A 19962-nucleotide genomic window follows, 5' to 3' on the forward strand; every position below is an offset into this window, starting at 1 on the left:
AGTGGATCGTCACTTCCAATTTCACTTGTTTTAAGTTGTTTATCCAGTATTCCAGTCATCCCGACCTGGAAATTAATTTTCTGGTCAGTGCTCATTAGTCACTAAAGAGCTGGGGAGTCAGGGAGACAATTGCTATTGAACAAACACTCGACAGAAAGTATTGATATACCAACAACAAAACAATCACTTACACCAAACTAATTATTTTAGCAATGGTGTGGCTAACTTTGGTTTCTTTTTCATTTTCAACTTGTGCTTGCTTGCCTTGATATGATATCCCACCCCCGAGTCAACAAGTGCAGCAAGTGGCCCCCATTAAGACAATGTCCTCTTTAGTGCAAGAAGAGAATAATTGACATCGTCATGAGTCCTTGTGCATGCAGCACAATGCGCTGTCTGTTGTTGACTTGTTGTTGTTTACGAGTCCAGCACACCAGACTAATAGCTGCCTGCATGCGCAAGACGAGCCATTGTCACCAAGTTGCAAAGCAGGTTCTCATATTTCTTGGCGCACCTACCTGTCCCGGCCATAGTACTATAATAATAATCAGCTGCGGCGGCAGTGATTGTGCACAGAAACGAAGCGTGTTTCATGATAGAATGCTGCAATGCTCCCAGCAGCACCAAACACGAACATCACCATAATGTTAACAACACTTGTGACAGGTGTGATTCTCCTTATCTGCGCTTCATAAATCCCAAAGCCACAACAGTGCAGTGAGGGGGTTGAGAACTCACTGACTGAGGAATGTGCTCTATGCCATTGTCGTGCCAAGAATATCACGCTCTCTGGGTCAAGTTGATCTCCACACACCTCCTGGAACTTATAGCATTACTGTGATGATCATTTCAGAATTCAATACTGGCAAGTACGTTGGCGATAACACGGCAATAAAAAAGAGCGGAGAGACTTTTGCGAATGTGACCCACCTTCTCTGGCCAATGCGCCCGTCAGTCCGAGCAGCAGGGCTCCGAAGAAGACAAAACTTCTCGCCGTCTCCATCTGACGAAAGCGCCACACTGCTAGTCCATATTCCCGCAAATAAAGTATGTTTACTCCTCGCCGCCGGGAACGCAGCGATATATTCCCCTCCCGGTGAGCTTTGACAGGCTTGGAGTTTGTTTTTTCCAGTCGTTGTAACTTCCTCCCCGGAGTTCTGTGCCTCTAGTCTGGTTGTTAGCTTGTTGGTAGTAAAACGTGACGGAGAGACTAGGCAGGCAGGGGAAAGAAAGCGCGCTCCCGTGAAGGCCTGCGTGGGGAGTGGCAGTTGAGACAGATTCACTCAAATATTCTTCTCTGGTCGCTCTGTCCTGGGAAGTGGGAACAAATAATATAGGAGCTCATTGTGTTGAGAAACTTTATATTTCTTCCCCGGATACATATATGTAATTAATCAATAAATATGTTATAACTTAGTTCTAATGTGTATAATTTTACTCTTGTGTTGGGTTTGCTTGGGTTTTCCACAAGAAACACGAGATGGTGTTAAGTCTTTAAAATGACTTTCTCCCTCTCGGCCTACACACTTTTAAAATCCACTCTGTATAGTGTGTATAGCCTCTATGTGCAGAATGCGTGCACTGTGCAAGGGGCTTCAACTTTCCATATTATATTTATATTATGTAAATTAAATATTGCTATTCTGTCCAAACTATTTATTATAATGTCATAAATCATGCTTAAAATCCAATTTTCAATGAGAAACTTTTAAGTTTGTCAATATACCTTTTCAGCGGTCCTCAGGCCCATCTCTGCATAGTTCTAGAATTGGAGAATAATAATCTCTATTCATCCCAATACATCCACTCTCCCCACCCACAGCAGTCAGGGTTAGAGTCCACCTTACTGCACGCATGTAGTGCACAGAACTATCAGCAACCAGCACAAAACTGCAAGCTGCACGCACGCACGCGCGCGCACACACACACACACACACACACACACACACACACACACACTCACACACACACACACACACACACACACACACACACACACACACACACACACACACAGACAGACACACACACACACACACACACACACACACACACACACACACAGAGACACACACACACCCACACACACAAACACACACACATACACACACACACACACACACACACACACACACACACACACACACACACACACACACAGACAGACAGACAGACAGACAGACAGACAGACAGACAGACAGACAGACACACACACACACACACACACACAGACAGACAGACAGACAGACAGACAGACAGACAGACAGACAGACAGACAGACAGACAGACAGACAGACAGACAGACACACACACACACACACACACACACACACACGATAGTCTCTGGCAGCACCAGTCCATGTTCAATCAGGCTTTTGATCTTTTGATGTGACAGGCTGCAGCTCACATGAGAAAATGAAAGTAAGCTGTTACACATGTTTAAAACTTGTCCTTCAACTTCTCATGCTAAGTATAGAAGTGACTTCATAGTCAATGCGACTGTATGGGGACTTGGCTTATAAAACAATTATTGGCCAGGCTTTTGTGTTGTATAATCTGACACTTTTGTGCTTAATTATTAGGCGTGCAAATCTTGTTAGTCCAATCCAATATGATCCATTTCCACAACTAGTCCCTAGCAAATGCAGCATCACCATCATTTTAACAAACCACTTCATCCATATACCAGCTCAGTGGCCTTGTGGTTAGAATGTCTGCCCTGAGACTGGGAGGTCGGGGTTCGATACCAAGGACCCAATGCCTCCCTGCTTGACACTCAGCATCAAGGGTTGGATTGGGGGTATAAGTACGTGTACTTGTACATCAAGCCTCACGCTACAGAAACAGGAGATAGGCCAAATAAATATCAATTTGCCATGAAAAAGTCTGAGAACAAGCCCAGCTCTAAAGGGCTGTCAAGGGTGAGGTTGACAAACCCTGCAGACAGGTGAGAGATACTGTATGGTAGTGAGATGATTCAGCTGCTGAACTCAACAGGAAATAGACCGACTGTACCATTCATCTGCATTGATTCACAGAATTAGAGGACCATTTGTTGAGGGGCGCTAGCCCATCCTAAATACGAGTTTAATGTTTGTTTTTCCTTAAACAAACGCCATTGACATGGACAGAGTTTAATGTTTGTTTTGTCCATGTTTGTTTTGTCTGATAATTACGTCATAAAATATGTATATAGTGCCCCTCACTTCACACAGGTGTGATTTTTGATATACTACTATTTAATAACACCATTACAAAGTTTCCATGTTGAGATGACTTTTTCCTCAAACTTTTTAATTTCAAGGACCCCCATAACAGATCTGTAGGGTCAAATTGGAACCCTTCAAGGAACTCTGAGGGTCCTTGGTTCACACTTTCAGAACCACTGGGTTTTAGACTACAACAAAATAAAAATAAAATAAAGAAATGTAATACAAACTACCATGCAGACAGCCTCAGATCATTCAGCCTGCTAGATTAATAACTAAAACAAATAAAGTCAAACATACACCAATTCTGTGATCTCTGCACTGGCTTCCAGTGTGTCTCATAGGCCTATATAAATATATTTTCATTTCCTTGCTTTCTACGTTAAGTCTTAAGTTGACAAGGACCAGTCTGTTAACTTTTCCCAGAGTTAAAACAAAACATGGTGAGACAGCATTTAGTTATTATGCCACACATAGTTTGATAGCTAGAACAAACTCATGCCACACATATTTGATAGCTATAGAACAAACTCAAAGATGCCACACATATTTGATAGCTAGAACAAACTCAAAGATGCCACACATATTTGATAGCTACAAAACACCCAGATGCCACACATAGTTTGAATTAATTGTGCCAACTCTGACAACTTTTTAGTCAAAGCTAAGGAAAAAACAAAACAAATCTTATGTTCTCCAGTTTTGCAGACTGTTAAAGTATTCAATCAGTTAATAAGGGAACCAGGTGGAGATGGACAAAGACCCTAGGCCCCAGGCATCATTACAGGGCGCACACTTACCGTTATTGTTCTATTATTGCGTTATGCTATAGAGAATGTATTGTGGTAATATGTGTCATGTATATGATTAGTGTCATTGGCTCATGTATCATTCAACCTTTTGTTAATGGTGTTAATTTGGGGGGAAACGGTGAGTAATATGAATAGCTACAGGGCACACCATCTCCTTTCTGTGTAGTGTTAAAATCAGTTTGGTAGTTTGTGTCCAGGTCTAAACAGGTGACAGATGTTTTTAGAAAGTCATAATTTTCCTTTGGATGAGATGTCCATTGTCCACCGGTTATCACAGTAGTACATTTGACTTACTACTTGACTTAAATGACAGAAATTGACTTAGCTAACCTAACCTCCTATAGTGATTTCTCTATTCATAAAACTTGCTGTGGGCCAGAGCCACAATGCTGTTGAATGCAGAGCCTAATCTATTTTCAGTGGTGGAAAACAATGGACAATTTGATAACAGTGAGTGAAGAAGTTCCCACATTTTTTACATAAAAGTACCCTATGCTATTGTAGAAAGTCTTGTATTCAGAATTTATTTGAGTACAAAAGCTTTGTCAACTAAATATACTTAAAAGAACCAAGTCATTATGCAGGTCCCATTCCACAAGTTTTGAAATTAATAAAATGTCTAAAAGTTTTAAATAGATAAGTACTCCAGTAAAGTAAAAATACCTCAATATTTAGGTACAGTACATTCACTCAAGTACTTGAGTGAATGTAGCCTACATTAGTTTAGACGTTAGTCTAAACTTTAGACCACTGTTTGATATACTGTAGCCTAGGATATAAATTCAATCCATGCAGGAAAGACAAATACACACAAATTATCAACCAAGAGAACACTTTATTTATCCAATTTCTTAAAGCTTTAGGTGGTGTCAAATATAGCTTGCTATCAGCTGCAAGATGCAGGAGTATGCACTCAGTAGGAGATGATTCTGCCTGGGGCAGCAGCCAGGGGGCAGTAGTTAGAGGTTAATGACAGTCACTATACAGGACGAGTGGGCTAGTGTCCTGAAGAGGAGAGTTGGAGTTGGAAAGTGCAAAGGGAACGGGATGTCTTTTGATGGGAGAATTTACAGAGCAGATTGTAGTTGAGTTCTGCAAAAACCCTTAAAACACATGAGGACAAGACCACAAGAGAAATTAGGCTGCTTAAATGTGCTGAAGCAGCTATGATAATCACATTTCATCCAGGTTCTCTGGTAAGTTTTTAATTCAGGGTTTCTTTCTGTTTCATGTAGCAATGTTGTGGTAAAAATGAAATGACATTGTTGTATTGTGTTTTAGTGCACAAAAATAACCTTCCAGATATGGCACTTTGCGGTTAGGGTTCCAGCAACATTTCAGCATCAAATATAAATTTAATTAATTCATCAATTTAATTAACGATACATCATGCAAGAGGGCAAATCATAATAGAGTATATGCTGTGTTTAACGTGGTGAACTGTTCTCTCTGTCACCATTTCATAAATATATTTGTCCCCCACGTTCAACACATCATGACCTCTCTATGTCCGTCTCCCTGTCCTGTACCTCCCATAGCCCCCCCCCCCCCCCCCCCCCCATCAAACCCACAGGCTCTTAGCAAAGCTAAATTTACCCATAGTCATCCACAATTTCACACAGCCACCTCTCTGTCACACAGAACCACAGCTTAGACAGGTCAACAACGGGATCGAGCACATTCTCGCTCTCTCGCACACGAAAGTGGAGTCAGTTTGTGATGGTCATTGCAAAAACAACACAACCTTGAGTCAAGGCAAAGCACACATGCATACTGTTCATTGTTCACATTCTCACACAGAACAACAAAGGCATGGACAGAATGTCAAATGAATACACGTGTACACAAAACGGTAAAGTGCACATATGGTGAAGACGTACATGGTATGAATTAGAACCAAGCGCTTTGTCATCTCATGAGTCGAGAGAACCAGTTTTGGGAAGGCAGACTTGAAAGTGAAAAGAAAAAGGATTTGTGATAAAAAAAAACTAAAAAAAAAAAACTGTTATATGTATACACACACTTATGTAAGGCAGTAATCGTGAAGCGAGTGACTAAACTTTCTGAGATGGGGCACTGGGGGCAGCAATTGTTATAACAATGCTCATTTGTGCCTGCAACGTGTGGTACAGTAGGGAGACAACTGATTCCAACAACCTCCAAATGACAAGATAAGGAAAGCATTTACACATTCACTCACACACCACACCTCAGCCAGGCATTCAATTTGTGTCAACCCTCTTGACACGCGTAGGCAAGACACCACTACCTATAAACTAAGCTCCCCATTACCTTGCCTACATTAAGCTTCCATCTTCAGTAGTTTCTCACACTCTTTTTTTCTTACAAAGGCAGTCCAGGTGAATGAAATACATATGTCCATATGCTTGATTATGGGGCTACCCCAGTACAGTATTAAATCAAAGTAAAGCTGGACAAACATCAAAGTAACAGTAACAGTAGATAATAGAAGAAAAAGGCAACCGATACATAATTTAAATAGGAAGCTGAAATTATTGCAATAATACATAAGAAAACAAAGTTAAATGAATCATAGTGGAAGAGCAGAGGCACACAAATAAAGGTGAGACACCCCCCCCCCCCCCTCCCCCCTCCCCCACCCAAAAAGGGAGGAAATAAACACAGTCAGCTAGAATGGCGTCTAAACGTGACAGCCCTCCCCTTCTGTCTAGAACAATCTGCTGGAATCCCCTCCCTCACAGGGCTGGGGCACCTCTCTGTGTCTGCCAGACCACTTTTAGCACAAATGGACCCCGACACATGCTGTATCACACTGGTAGCAGTCAGACACCAATGGCAGGGGAATGGGCGCCATCTGTCACCAGCCATGGATAACTGCAGCTTGTGTAAAGTGTGGCTTTGTGTGTTCTTGGCTTTGACAATGCAAAAATAAACAACAAAACAAATAAACAAAAAAGGAGGAAAAAAAAAGATAAGTGTCACTGTGTTTATCAAAGTACTCAAGTGCAAAGGGGAAAGTGATATATGCACTCCAGTCATAGGTGAAGAGTCAAGTCAAAAGATCTGGTCTACTGGGGTATGTTACATTATTTTCCCTTCATTCTGAATTTCAACAATACTAGCAAAAAGGTGGATAGCTCACAAGTCAATTACAAGGCAAAGGTTTAGTGCACGCATCAAATAGATCTCATTTGAAAAATAAAATAAAAATGAAGATAATTCCCGAACCAAAAAAGATGTATATAGAAAAATAACAAAAAATGTAAACAAAGTTTAGTTTGATGGAATTCATAGTTGCAGAGGACATGGAGACTGGGCACCTTCCTCATTATGGTGTCCGGCTGCCCTGATTGGAGGGGTCTGAGGGGAGAAGCTGTGGTGAAGAGGGGATGAGCTCCTACTCCAGTTTGACACCAGTCTTCTCTGTGTTTAGTAGGTGGAGGCTGTCATCTATCAGGAAACTAAAATGTAATAGGAAAAAACAAATAATAATAGTAAAATACTACAGAAAAGAAAGAGAATAGAATCTCTTATTGTTACTTTAAGGGCTATGTACCCACATACAGTAAGCCTATGTCTGTGATCAAGTAAAACATGTTTGGTTCCATCTGGCAGCTCAGTATTTGTAACATCTATATAGGTAACACATATCACTTAAATTCCTCTTCAAACAAGCAGCATTTATATAGCCAAGGCACTTTACATAGATTGTGCATTACATTCACCACCACATTCACCCATTCATACACTCATGGCGAAGGAAACCATGCAAGGCACCAACCTGCACATCGGGAGCAATTAGGGGTTCAGAGTCTTGCTCAATGACACTTCGACACTAACTCTGGAGGAGCCTGGGTGGTTTACCTGTAGAAGAGGAAGTGTACAGGAATGGTGCTGAGGTGCCAGACGGCGTGGGCGTCTAGGACCCAGAGCAGCGGGGGGAAGTCCAGCAGCTCGAGCAAGGCCAGGCCATGCAGCAGCAGTACCACCACACCACACTTCCACCAGTACGGCAACGTCCGCCGGTTCTGCCAGCACCAGCAGAGCCACCACAGGAGGTTCACCATACCTGAGGGAGGAGAGGAACGTGGGGCGAGGGACAGGGAAGCGAAATATTATGGCACACAGAGAGAGAATGAGAGAAATGAGAGAGAGAGCATGAAATGAGAGGAAGGGTTATATAGATTCATAAGAATATCGTAGGAAACGCAGTGGGAAAAGTAAAGGGAGAGAGAAAAGGAGAGAGCAGACAGACGACATGTATGAAAGAGAATGACAATGGAACAGTGGGACATAAATAGAGGTGAACCAAGTTGGTAAAACAAAGGACGTTTAAAGTACAAGCCAATTAGCTAAGTCGGCACATCAGATTGATTAGATATTCAGTGCAATTGAGGCTGCTATAGATAACACAAGTGACATAACATGCATGGTTTTATGGTAAGGGAAAATAAAGTCACTGACAGCATAAGACCTGATGACTACAGTCTAGGTCTAGACCATAACTACTCAAAAGCCTTACAGTGTCATCATTAAAACAACCAGATATGAGGCAAACAATGTTTTCTTGTTGCAGGAAGTGTTTTTTTTTATTACTCGTTTATGTGTATATCTTGGGTTTAAGTTATATTGTGTTTACTCATATTGCTTTTACCTAAATCAAATCAAATAATCCAATCCTTAATGTGAGTGTCAGGTTTACCAGTGGTGACGTTAGCAGCCATGTTGTAGCCATAGTCGAAGCTGACAAAGGTCAGATACGACACATGGGAGGTAAAAGCCAGGATGAGCAGGACTCCAACCATGCTGGACACCTCTGGTCGCCTCAGGCCCAGCGTTCTGGCCAAGAAGAGGGGTAAGATTAACAGAAAACACTGATTACAAAACACTGAAGTTTGTTGGTGGGATTTAACACTCTAATCATGACACTAATTTAACCCATTCTGACCGGGCACCCATTTTGGTGTCAGCATCATGTTATGCTTTAGCTATTGAAAAATAGCAGATCTACAAGCTCATATCGCGCCACCGAGTGGCGCGATACGAGCTTGTAGGTCTGCTATTTTAGAAAAATCGAAGAGCAACTGACATTTTTAGAATCTGATCTCAGGTCAGAATGGGTTCATCAGACCAGTGTGTGTCCGGCGGAAACCTCGTATGAATCTGATCTCAGGTCAGAATGGGTTAATGTTTTACCGACTGTGTCAGAGTCAGGGCTCAGTCTGGCCCATATTTGCAGGGCCTCACACACAGGAACCTCACCTCACACAACATAGGTAGATTGAGTACAGGATCACTGCTGATGCACAGAAATAGTCCATTTTCTAAAAAAAGGGAGAAACGCATACTGTAGGCTATACAAAACGTCAAGATCAAAATGCCTGAATTATACAGGTAAATAATCACTGAAAGAACATAATCTTGTCAAAATCTGCCATTTATAATTCAAGGACAATCATGTACAGCACAGCAACTTATTGAGATACTATTGAGTAATGGCATTAGAGGATTACAATTTGGCTAATTCGCTTGGCAGAACAAAAACAAAAGGCTTTCTCCAATCCTGCAAAATGGTATGGCAAGCCACAACAGAAACTCTTCATGCCGAAGACACAGTAAGGAAAGAATGAATGTGTCATCATTATCCAGGACAGTGACTGTCACATGATGAGTGCCTCTGTGTTTTGGCATTTACCTCAGTTAGATAGGTGTCCCGGGTATGAAACACAGTGGACCAGAACCAGGCATTAAGAGACACCTAGACAATCACAATTTAACACAAACAATCACACATTGATCTCAAATGTATTATAGAACAGTAGTGATGAGGACAGCACTGGAGCAGTACAGCTTCAGAGTAATTTCCTCTCACCATTTGGTGTCATGTCACGTCCTGCTCCTGCATATACCTCGCTGAAGCATGGTGGAACTCCCTTTCTTTCTTCTTAAAAGGAACCCTGGCTAATAAGACAAATATACCTTAAAACATTATACTTGCCCTCACCTTAAATGTTTTATTTCTTTCATAAATAGAGAAGCTTTCACTCAATAGGAACTGCTTCTGTCGCAAGGTGATGATGTCATTATGTACATGTGTGTCCAGCCCTATGGAATGCACATGCTAATAAAAAGTATTTAAAATATTGCTTTGATGTTCATATTATGGGAAATTGAGTACCTATTGTTTACAATGGAGAAACTGCCGGAGGAGGCAGCCGTTAAGCGCCAGCGTAACGGTCAGCAGTTAACCTGTTAACCTTAGGACGCATTAAGTTGTTTTTTATTAGCATGTGCATTCCATACGGCTAGACCACACATGGACATATGACATCATCAACTTGCGACAGGAGTAGTTCCTATTGAGTGAAAGATTCTCTTTTTATGAATATTTTAGTTATGGAGGGCAAGTATAATGTTTTAAGGCATATTTGTCTTATTAGCCAGGGTGTGTGTGTGTGTGTGTGTGTGTTTGCATGCGCGCATGTACTCCCATAGATTATCCGATCATCATATGCAATTATTATGCATACATGCCATGTTAGCTATACAGTTTATAGATCATGCCGAGCTAAACATGTTTAATTTTGAAGTATTTATATTTAAAGATGAAGAAAGTCTCCACCCTAGTCCCCCATATATGGGGACTAGGTTGGTGGAGGGTGTGTAGAGCCCAGGATCACATTAGACGATTGACACAGGGGTGAAAAATGGGTTACAAAATCGTGGGATAAAAAAAATATATATAAAAAAGAAAAAGAAAAGTCTCCACTCGGATACCCACACAGTGACAGACCTCCATGTTTACGCACAGACAAAATATTCTGTACACTACGTGTTTTTATGGGTTTTCTTAAGTAATTGATTAATGTGCTCGTCTGGCCATATTTAGATGAGGGCTTCGGTCTCCTTTTGACCACGTCTATCCACGGTAAAGGAACATCTTTGCGCTGTGTAAAATATGCCTTCTCCGTCTCCAACTGTGTTTACTCCGCATTCATCCGCCACATTGTTTGCTTTATCTCCTTTTTTTGATGCAATTAGCCCTTCGCTAAGTCCCTCCCCAACCTGTCCAATAGGCACATTAGCAGCGAGGAGACAGGGCAAGCTGTCCTTCTCCCCCATAGAGATGCATGTTAAATGACGGCATTTCAACATATAAATTAATCGATCATTTAAGAAGCAGGAGCATCAAAATATCTTCTAAATCTAGTCTAACAGGCCTGCAGTAGGCTATTCACTGGATACATTTGCACAAGATTATTTAAATAAACTAGAAATACGAGGAAATGACAGAGGGAGGAATCAACTTTTAATGACCACCCAACAGGAGTTTTTATGTTGCACGGTAAGACTACGGTCATTAGTATTATTGCCATCACCTGGGTGGGTCAGGCGTGTAACTTTCCTGACGTTAAGCAAATGGTAAATGATAAATGGTGCATTTATATAGCGCCTTTATCCAAGGAGCTTTACAGAGATTGTGCATTACATTCACCCATTCACAACACACACGCACACACATTCACACACCGATGCCGGAGGAAACCATGCAAGGCACCAACCTGCACATCGGGAGCAGTTCAGAGGCTTGCTCAAGGACACTTCAACACCAACTCTGGGGGAGCCCGGGTTCGAACTGGGAACCTTGCGGTTCCCATCCGGTAACTCACCCCTGAGCCACTGCCGCCCCTTCTTTAAGCCGTGTATATACATTATATATTCAACAACACAGCCATGCAAAATAACACTGACAGCTATGAGGTGCCGCTTGACCTGCATAGCAAATATTTGGATTGGCATTGGACTATCGCTTTTTGGGGTGGGATTTAGCGAAGGGCAAATTGCATTCACACCTGTAGTGAATCGAAGTCAGGTGTTTTGGCAAACTAGAATGCGGTTATTTGATGCGCATCAGGATTCGATTGAGCCTTCACACCTGCCAAACTAAGTGCACTTTCCGACAATAAGCAGCAGGATTCGATTTAATCGCAGTATAGCATGCTGGTGTGAATGCGACCTTACACTTCTACGGGGTGGGGTGCTTCGCATAACTGTGTCTCAAAATCAAACATGCATTCTCTAAAACCCGTTTATCATCTCTTTCTCCATTTATATATTTTTCTACCCACCAGATTGAAGGCGGTGATGGTGTGGTACATAGGGCTCTGGCGTGGTACAGAGCTCCGGTATCGGAATAGCATGAGAAGGCAAGCCAGGCCATTGAGCAGAGAGGCCAGGGCAGATGCCGGTTCCTCAAAACACAGGAAACGTGTAAACGGCCACTGGACAACAAGAAATATATCATTATTAGACCCAAATGACTGAGGCGTAAGCAGTGACCAGAGTACAAGGACATATCAAACTAAAATAAAAATGACAAAAAATAATAATAATCACAGTTGAAGAGCATTCATTCAAATTAAATATGTAGGCTAACCTGTTGGAATGTAAAGGTCAATATCTATATTATACTGAAACATGCAACAGAAAGCTATTTTAGAGGATATATTCTGGTGCATTTTTTAAATACTATTTAAAATAGCTTAGGTATTACAAAATGACAATGATTAGTGCATTTAACCTCACGGATACAATTTCTTCATGCGATTAATTCGCACCAAAACTATATATCTTTTAACTGTTGTTTGTGTCACGAGTACATCCACAAATAACATGAATATTACACTGTCACAAAGTGTAACATATTGTTTATTTTAATTGGAAACATTCCACATTCCTAATTTACCTGAATGAATTAGCTCATTCATTCAGAACTCAAGTTTGATATAAACAATGGTGAACAGTGGTGAATCTTTGGGTTGTTTATTCGTCAGGCTCCCAAGGAGATTTAGTGTAAACGAAGACTACTGTATGACCACAGTGAGAGCAACATACAGACCTTGCCATGGAACTGTGGGACACTGTACCCCTCAGCCTGGTATAGTCCTACAGTGGTCCACATGCACTGGTATCTGCAGTCATCACGACATGACCAACCTGGACAGCAGGGACAAGGGGACATTATGTGTAGAGTATTGTGTTCTCTCCCTAGGTTCAATGCCACAGCGGACAAAAACAAAATACATAATGTACTGGGGTAATATTACAACAGGACTTGTTCAACCAGAATAACCAGAATAAAGAGTGTGTCCCATATGACCTGTGGTGGGTGTGCACTGTCACTGTGCAGGGTCGTCTCCCTACTCTTCCATGATCCATCTATTGACTAATTAGACCCTGGTCTCGGGAGTATTATTTATATTTTTGATGAATTGAACAATGTGGACCCTGTTGTCGTCCACTCACAGTTAACAGTCTTTGTATTGAGTTTGTGCTTGAAATGTACTGTAATTCTACAAACTGTTAATAAATATTTCAATCAATCAATATTGTGGTGTTGCAGCAACCACTGTCACCACCACAATAAAATCAACATTACTTTTACACAAACAATCTCAAATTCTTCCACCACTGCCTGTGTGGAGTGGAACAAGTTAACAACAAACATCGGGGAACACTAGCTAGCCCCATATGGAACCTCACCCGTCAGCGCCATGTAGGGCGGTTGTCTGGACTGGAAGCCTCGCAGCCGGTCCCCGGTGCAGTTGGTCCGGACGCAGTCCTTCACACAGTCTCTGTAGACCGGCTCCTTGTCGCCCTGGGAGGACCGCACGGTGGTCGCGGACGACAGGAGCAGCAAGGCGACGCTCGCCAGAGCGGGGAACCCAAGAGCCGCGCGTCGTTGCGACGGTGAGGCCATGGTGGATGGATGGCTGTGGCTTTCTTTCGGCCCGTCAGACTTCAGAAGGCATAGACGGTGTCCACATCCACACCCGATTCCCCATATTACCACAGAAGAACCACTCGGCTGTGAGAGAAAGCTGACAAGTCCTGACAACAACAACAACAATGTGTGAAGTCCCTCAAAGTGCACGGTGCTCCAGCTGTGTCCTGTCGCTCAGGTTTACAAGTCCACAACCAGGAAGTGTTGTGAAAAACGGACGTACTGCGCACGCGCAAATTTAAAGAGAGGGAGGAGAACTTTGACTGACTTGAAACCATGCTTGAGACCCTATGCTTACCAATATTCATTCATTCATTAATTCATTCATTAAGAACTAGTTTTCATTCCATGTTTATATTTGAAACCCCATTTGTAAGTAATCACTCATGAAGACATGAATCGTATAAAAACATTGACTGCTGTAAGTGCTGTTGCAGATAATGTATTTTCCCCTCCCCAATGATTTTTGTTTTAATAATCTCAATCACAGACTGACAGGATTTAAATAATTTATGTAATACTTAATACTTTACCAAACAACAGATGCATCTAGGCCTACACGTTTTCCCCTTTTCCTTTATTTCTTTTTTTTTCTACGTTGTTAAATGTTCTGATGAATTGAAAAATAAATTCTGGTTTTATCCCTGTAGAATTTTTTGTATGTACACACAAACTGTGAATAAGATTTTCAATCAATCAATGATGGTGAATGTGGTATAGCCTGCCCTACATCAATGTTCAAATCTTATTTGAATTAATCATTCAATTAATGTTATTTGGATCGTACAGTTATGCAAATTGACTATTTATTTACACTATTTCTGATATAGGGGTCATTCAAAAATTCTTCTTTTTTGTCAAGTTAATTATTTTTAACCATAGATGCTTTTGGAAGTTCACTTTATGTTTCAACACTTTAGCCAGACAAATCTTCCCAAACATTCAAATTTTAGGTACAATGAAAAGAAAGTAAATTGCTTCCATGGCTGACTTCCAGACTACACTTTTCCAGCTATCATCACACTCTTCAAAGACATTAGCTGCTCATTCAGAACTTGTAATGTGATAGCCCAGCATTTCCCAAAGATTATTTCTGGAGAATGGGGGGAAATCCTGCGGAATTACTCATGTCCTTTCCTGCTGCCTCAGCAGGCTTTTTTACTCTCACCTATCACAGAGATTACATACATTAGGGCGGCATATATATATATATATATATATATATATATTATATATATATATGAATACTTATATAAAGACATGTTATGACATACTTATATAATGAATACTTATATAAAGACATGTCACATGTCCAGACACTGTTTAGACAGATTAGACACTGTACAGTCTTCTTCAGAATCCTTCTGAAGACGTTAATCTATAATAAAGCATTGACTGGGAGCATTTGCAAAGTTACAATGTGCAGACTTGTATTGTTTACAATTACAAGGTTGACCCATGATTACAGCAACACCTGCAGTAAAATAAGGGTGTGTGTGTGTGTGTGTGTGTGTGTGTGTGTGTGTGTGTGTGTGTGTGTGTGTGTACAATCACGTCTGCATTTGAGATTGTGCTTTGGTACTGTACATTAGGCAATTAACTGTAATTTTATCTATTTAAAATTTCAGAATGTTTTTTATTGAGTGTATAGTGAATTTTATCCATACTTTTTAATATGTAGCCCTGTCATTTTGAAAATAACTTTAGAAACCTTCCACTTTATAATAAGCTGGAAAGTACTGTGTTGGGTGCATTGTACAGTGTGCCGTGAGTCTCTGTACGAGGCAGCGCTATTTAATTTAGCTAATAAAAAACTGTATTGTTTGACACAATATACATGTTTTGCAGCATAATTGTGCAAGATGAATTTACACTGTTCTTTCACTTGGCAACAAATTTGCCTTTATTCCTTCATAGATTATAGTTTATAGGTGTGGACATGGATGTACCATTCAAGATCCTACAGCCAGCAGGAGGGCACCGGCACTTAAACCAACAGACACAGTGTAGTATGAAAGATATTACTTTTTATTTGTTTCTTTATGTTGTTACAGTGGAGACATAGACATGAAACAGGAGAGAAACACTGGCAAGAGGAGGGGAAAGTCGTCAAAACAAAGTTGTTCCTTTTGTCTCTTCCCTTCCTGCCTCCCACTCGCCAGCCAACTATCATCATCTCTTTCTCTATTTACAAGATTTAATGAGAACAAAAACCCTGCATTCCTCTATCCATTGCAACCCTTCCTTTCATCCCTCCTGTATTAGAGAGGGAGAGAGAAATTAAGAAAGAGGGGGTAGGCAAACTATTGTAGTACAGTACGCCCTGTCTTTTACTTTCTTCTCCTCCCTGATACAAAGACAGGGATGAATCCATCACACACTACATGTCAAGTTGAGGCTAGCAGACCTTCGAGGTCAGAACATATACTTGTTTCAAATAAAATGGCTGTGCATGCACATGCACTGCTGGCCTCTACGCAAAAGCACAACAGTGAATTATGGGGGAAATGGAGGATGAACCAGAGGCAGGGAAAGAGATGGAGAGAGTAGTTTCAATCACAAGATTACTTTTATTGAAAAGAATCCCATGTTCGCCTGTTGGTTGCTACTCACACACAAACACTCCCACAGTCCTTAGTCCTCTTACTCAGTGTTGATAGAGGGATGCAAGTCTTTCTTTGGGGAACAGGCGAGGGAGGACGGCGGGCCAGGGGAGTGAGCATGGATCAGCACGCCACGGAGATGGAGAAGCACGAGGTAAAGGGGGGTGAGGGGTTGGACAGAGGTAGAGTAGACATCTTGATAGAATTGGGATTTACTCCTCCTTCTCTTCTCCGTGTGTAATGACGTAGCAGATGTTCTTGTAGTCTACGTTGCCAGCCACATCAGGGGGGAAAGCAGCCCACAGGTTGGTCATCTGAGCAAAAATGAGAGAGGGGAGAAAAAACATCAGAGAGATGCAGTTGAGTCTAAGAGTAACACAATAGTAAATATTGCGTGCATATGATATCTGGGGTACTGCAATTTAAGTAATTCCAGTGCTGAGAAAGAGATAGCAATAGCTAGACAGACAGACAGAGACTATGATAATCTCACCTCCTCAGGGGTGAACCTGTCGCACTGGGTGGTCAGGAGCTCCTCAAGGCTGTAGAGAGACAGGAGACACATCACATCAAGAACCGATCTACAGTGAATTCACAGAGTGCCGTTGTGATATATGAGGGAAGTGAAAGATAAGAGCCCTTACAATTCCTTCTTGATGGCGCCTGTGCCCTCGGGGTCCAGGACCTTGAAAGCGCTCACGATAACGTCCTCGGGATCAGCACCTGGCAACAAAAGGATGGTGTCCTTATTCCGACAAACAAAATATTTCTCCAACAAAATACTATGTAAAATAAGTAAACATAAACAAGAGAATGAATGGCTACCAGAACATAAAGCATGTACCGGTAACATGAATTTACCAAAACATAAAGCATGTAACATGAATTGCTGTCAATGTCCAAAATGTGAGTGTGGATAATGGGTATAACTTTCAATTCAATGCTAAATAATTAACAACTTTAAATAAAAAAAGCAAAAAACAAACAAACAAATAAATTGACAGATGGGCAAATCTACACAACCGGTAAACTTACATAACCAGTAGAGAGTTAAAGAGCAATTTAGAGCTATGTGTTTTTGACCTACCCTTCAGCTTCTCGCCGAACATGGTCAGGAAGACGGTGAAGTTGATGGGGCCGCTGGCCTCCTTGATCATGCCATCAAGCTCATCGTTATCCACGTTCAGCTGTCCCATTGTTGCGAGCACGTCCCTGAGATCAGATGCGGTGATGATGCCATCTCTGTTCTGGTCAATGATTGTGAAAGCCTGCCAGGGGAGAGAGACAAAGGTACAATTTAACAATTATGTAGTAATATTTAAGGGAGAGGAGAGTTTTTCCCCCTTTTGTTTAAAGAAAAAGAAACAAAGAAAGGATTAAAAACATCAAATGTGCATGATTGTGTGTTAAACTGAACTGAGTTCAAGTGCTCAGCAGCTCAGATGAGAACCATTAACACTTTCATCCTGACAGAATTATTATGACCAATTACAAATTGTGAGAAATTTGATTTATTAGACTGAGATTTGCTCATGACAAACATTACAAGAGCAAATTAAATGTGTAAATGCAAAAGGGTCTGCCAAACATAGCTGGTTATTGCACCCTGTGAAACTAAAGTCTTATGGGTCTTGGCAGCTGTGAGCCACTTGTCTTTCTAAGGTGTTAAAATGGTCTCGGAATGCAAGGCAAGCCCCTCGTGACATTTCAGCAGATGGTTTCAATGTCAAATATCCCCCAACCCCATTTTTACCTTGTGACAAAATCCATTTGGCCCTGTCACACAAGTCTTTATTCTAAATGTCATTCGGATGTGTGGCATGCAATCTTTTATTATCCCTTCAACGTGGTTATTAGATTAAGCATTTCACATGACTCCTTACAGGCTACTGTATTTTCAGGTGTGAATACTTTTCATAATTTCTTATTCTTTTCTCTATTCATTCTAGCTAGCTTTGAATGTCATTAGTCAGCTGCTGGATCAGCTGTTGGGCTGCATTCCAGTGGGGTCACACAGAGAGGGTCACTGACCAACCCCTAGGAGCTGTCATCGCCAAACACAACATTTGCCACACTCCACTGCTGATGAAGGCATTTCTCGTGTCATGGAGACACAAGTCTTATGTTTTGGAGAAGCTTGTTCACAATCACATTGCAACCTCAGTAATACATGAAGTCACAGGTTACGTGAACATCACGATTTTAAATACTGTATGATACATTTAAATGGTATCAAATAGGGTTTTCACAAAAGGCTTTCTTCAAAATAAATGTTGCCATTTATGTTGCATTCTATTGCGGTTGCATTCTGTCACAAGATCAATTGCTTCAACAATGGCGAGTAGAATGAGATGAAAAACCTCACCTCCTTGTACTCCTGAATCTGGCTCTGCTCAAACATGGAGAACACATTGGAGGATCCACCCTCACCCTGCTGCTGCCTCCTCTTTGCCTTCTTGGGTGCCTGAATAGTGATGGAAAACAAAACATAATTTTTACATACATCAACCAAACAGATTCTTACTACAAGAGCAAATTACTCCGAAAGAGGAAAGAAAGAAATACTAAGACTGACACAGATTCTGGAGCAATACCCTCCTTTGACCAACTAATAAAAGCTGAAATCAAAAGCCTTGTATACTGCAAACTGCAGGTATATTCAACTTCCTCAAAAATAAGAGTGCCATAACATTTGCAAAAGCATGACCTAGATAAGGTACAGAGAGAGAGAAAAAAAAGCATTATGGAGCATATCTGTTCTTTTGGCCGACACTGTATTGACAGTAAGCCATTTGAATCAAAATTTCTCAGATCAAAGCTTTTTTTTGCCATTAAAAATAATACTGTATCTTTTTACTCTTGCACAACTCAGGCTTTTAGTATTATGTAATGCGTTTGGGGCCTGTAATAAAGTGATCCCCAAACATATTTCATCACTATCTCCTTTTAGGCCAAAAGCCACCAGTAAGAGAAGGTCCAAATCCATCATTTTGGTGGCTCGGCAATAGAGGACCTCTACTATTTAGTCTTAGTCGCGTTGCTGTAGTAATCCAGTTTGAAAATGTAGCAGTGATGTTTTCAGCTTATCAGTTTAGCGTAGAAAAAGAAAAAATCCAATGCACGGTTTGTTCTTCCAAGGACAGGAACACCACACTCACCATCTCTTTAGTTTGTTGGGTGTTGGTTGGTCAAGAAGAGAAGACTACACTACTGATGTGACTGACATGATGGTGATGGTCCCCTGGGGTCTTATATACCAACCCTAAGGGGTCTAACTTTAGCCACACCATCAAGTTTTGGCAGGAAAAAAGAGCAAAGGAAAAGTAAGAGAAAGAGGGAGGAGCCAGGTGGTGTCGAAGGTATCATCTTCCCAATGCTCCAAAATAGGCTCCAGGAGTCTGGAATGAGGTGAATTCAATGCCCACACACAACACACATACATTGGTGCTATCCGAATATGGACAAACTCACATGGCAGCCTGCCTTGGGGCAATAATTGAACACACGCACGCACACACGCACACACACACACACACACACACACACCACTGCATTCTGTCCTTCACCCATCA

General features: G+C 41.3%; 3 protein-coding genes across 3 annotated transcripts in view; all 3 read right to left on the bottom strand.

The window, feature by feature from the left end:
• The window catches only part of erbb2 (erb-b2 receptor tyrosine kinase 2), a 37475-nt gene extending 36302 nt beyond the window's left edge, over nt 1-1173 (bottom strand). Inside the window, exon 1 of the mRNA XM_083787772.1 lies at nt 931-1173. Coding sequence (XP_083643898.1) covers nt 931-1003 — 73 coding nt within the window. The 5' untranslated portion in view covers nt 1004-1173. The remainder of the gene's footprint in view (nt 1-930) is intronic.
• A 4403-nt stretch (nt 1174-5576) lies between these two features.
• pgap3 (post-GPI attachment to proteins phospholipase 3) lies at nt 5577-13972 on the bottom strand. Its single transcript, XM_083788095.1, has 8 exons — nt 13547-13972; nt 12903-13000; nt 12133-12285; nt 9699-9761; nt 9266-9327; nt 8706-8842; nt 7868-8072; nt 5577-7464 (listed from the first exon to the last, which is right to left on the bottom strand). The coding sequence occupies exons 1-8, from the start codon at nt 13761-13763 to the stop codon at nt 7401-7403; spliced, it is 999 nt and encodes a 332-aa protein (XP_083644221.1). The 5' UTR covers nt 13764-13972; the 3' UTR covers nt 5577-7400.
• A 1868-nt stretch (nt 13973-15840) lies between these two features.
• Nucleotides 15841-19606, bottom strand: LOC310875127 (myosin regulatory light chain 2, skeletal muscle-like). Its single transcript, XM_083788222.1, has 6 exons — nt 19549-19606; nt 18756-18854; nt 17478-17658; nt 17035-17113; nt 16884-16932; nt 15841-16704 (listed from the first exon to the last, which is right to left on the bottom strand). The coding sequence occupies exons 1-6, from the start codon at nt 19549-19551 to the stop codon at nt 16603-16605; spliced, it is 513 nt and encodes a 170-aa protein (XP_083644348.1). The 5' UTR covers nt 19552-19606; the 3' UTR covers nt 15841-16602.
• Between the last annotated feature and the right edge of the window lie 356 nt (nt 19607-19962).

The sequence above is a fragment of the Protomyctophum parallelum genome (genome assembly GCF_964188405.1).
Source record: "Protomyctophum parallelum genome assembly, chromosome: 17".
NCBI lineage: Eukaryota > Metazoa > Chordata > Actinopteri > Myctophiformes > Myctophidae > Protomyctophum > Protomyctophum parallelum.

What these genes read in the sequence shown, in the direction of transcription:
- pgap3 (XM_083788095.1), bottom strand. Translation starts at nt 13,763, where the DNA reads ATGGCCTCACCGTCGCAACGACGCGCGGCTCTTGGGTTCCCCGCTCTG. An exon ending in GCCCTACATGGCGCTGACGG is followed by an intron (nt 13,001 to 13,546) that starts GTGAGGTTCCAT and finishes CCTGCTGTCCAG; the next exon opens with GTTGGTCATGTCGTGATGAC. An exon ending in GGGACACCTATCTAACTGAG is followed by an intron (nt 9,328 to 9,698) that starts GTAAATGCCAAA and finishes CCCTTTTTTTAG; the next exon opens with AAAATGGACTATTTCTGTGC.
- LOC310875127 (XM_083788222.1), bottom strand. An exon ending in AGATTCAGGAGTACAAGGAG is followed by an intron (nt 17,659 to 18,755) that starts GTGAGGTTTTTC and finishes CTCCCCTGGCAG; the next exon opens with GCTTTCACAATCATTGACCA. An exon ending in ACAGGTTCACCCCTGAGGAG is followed by an intron (nt 16,705 to 16,883) that starts GTGAGATTATCA and finishes ATTTTTGCTCAG; the next exon opens with ATGACCAACCTGTGGGCTGC.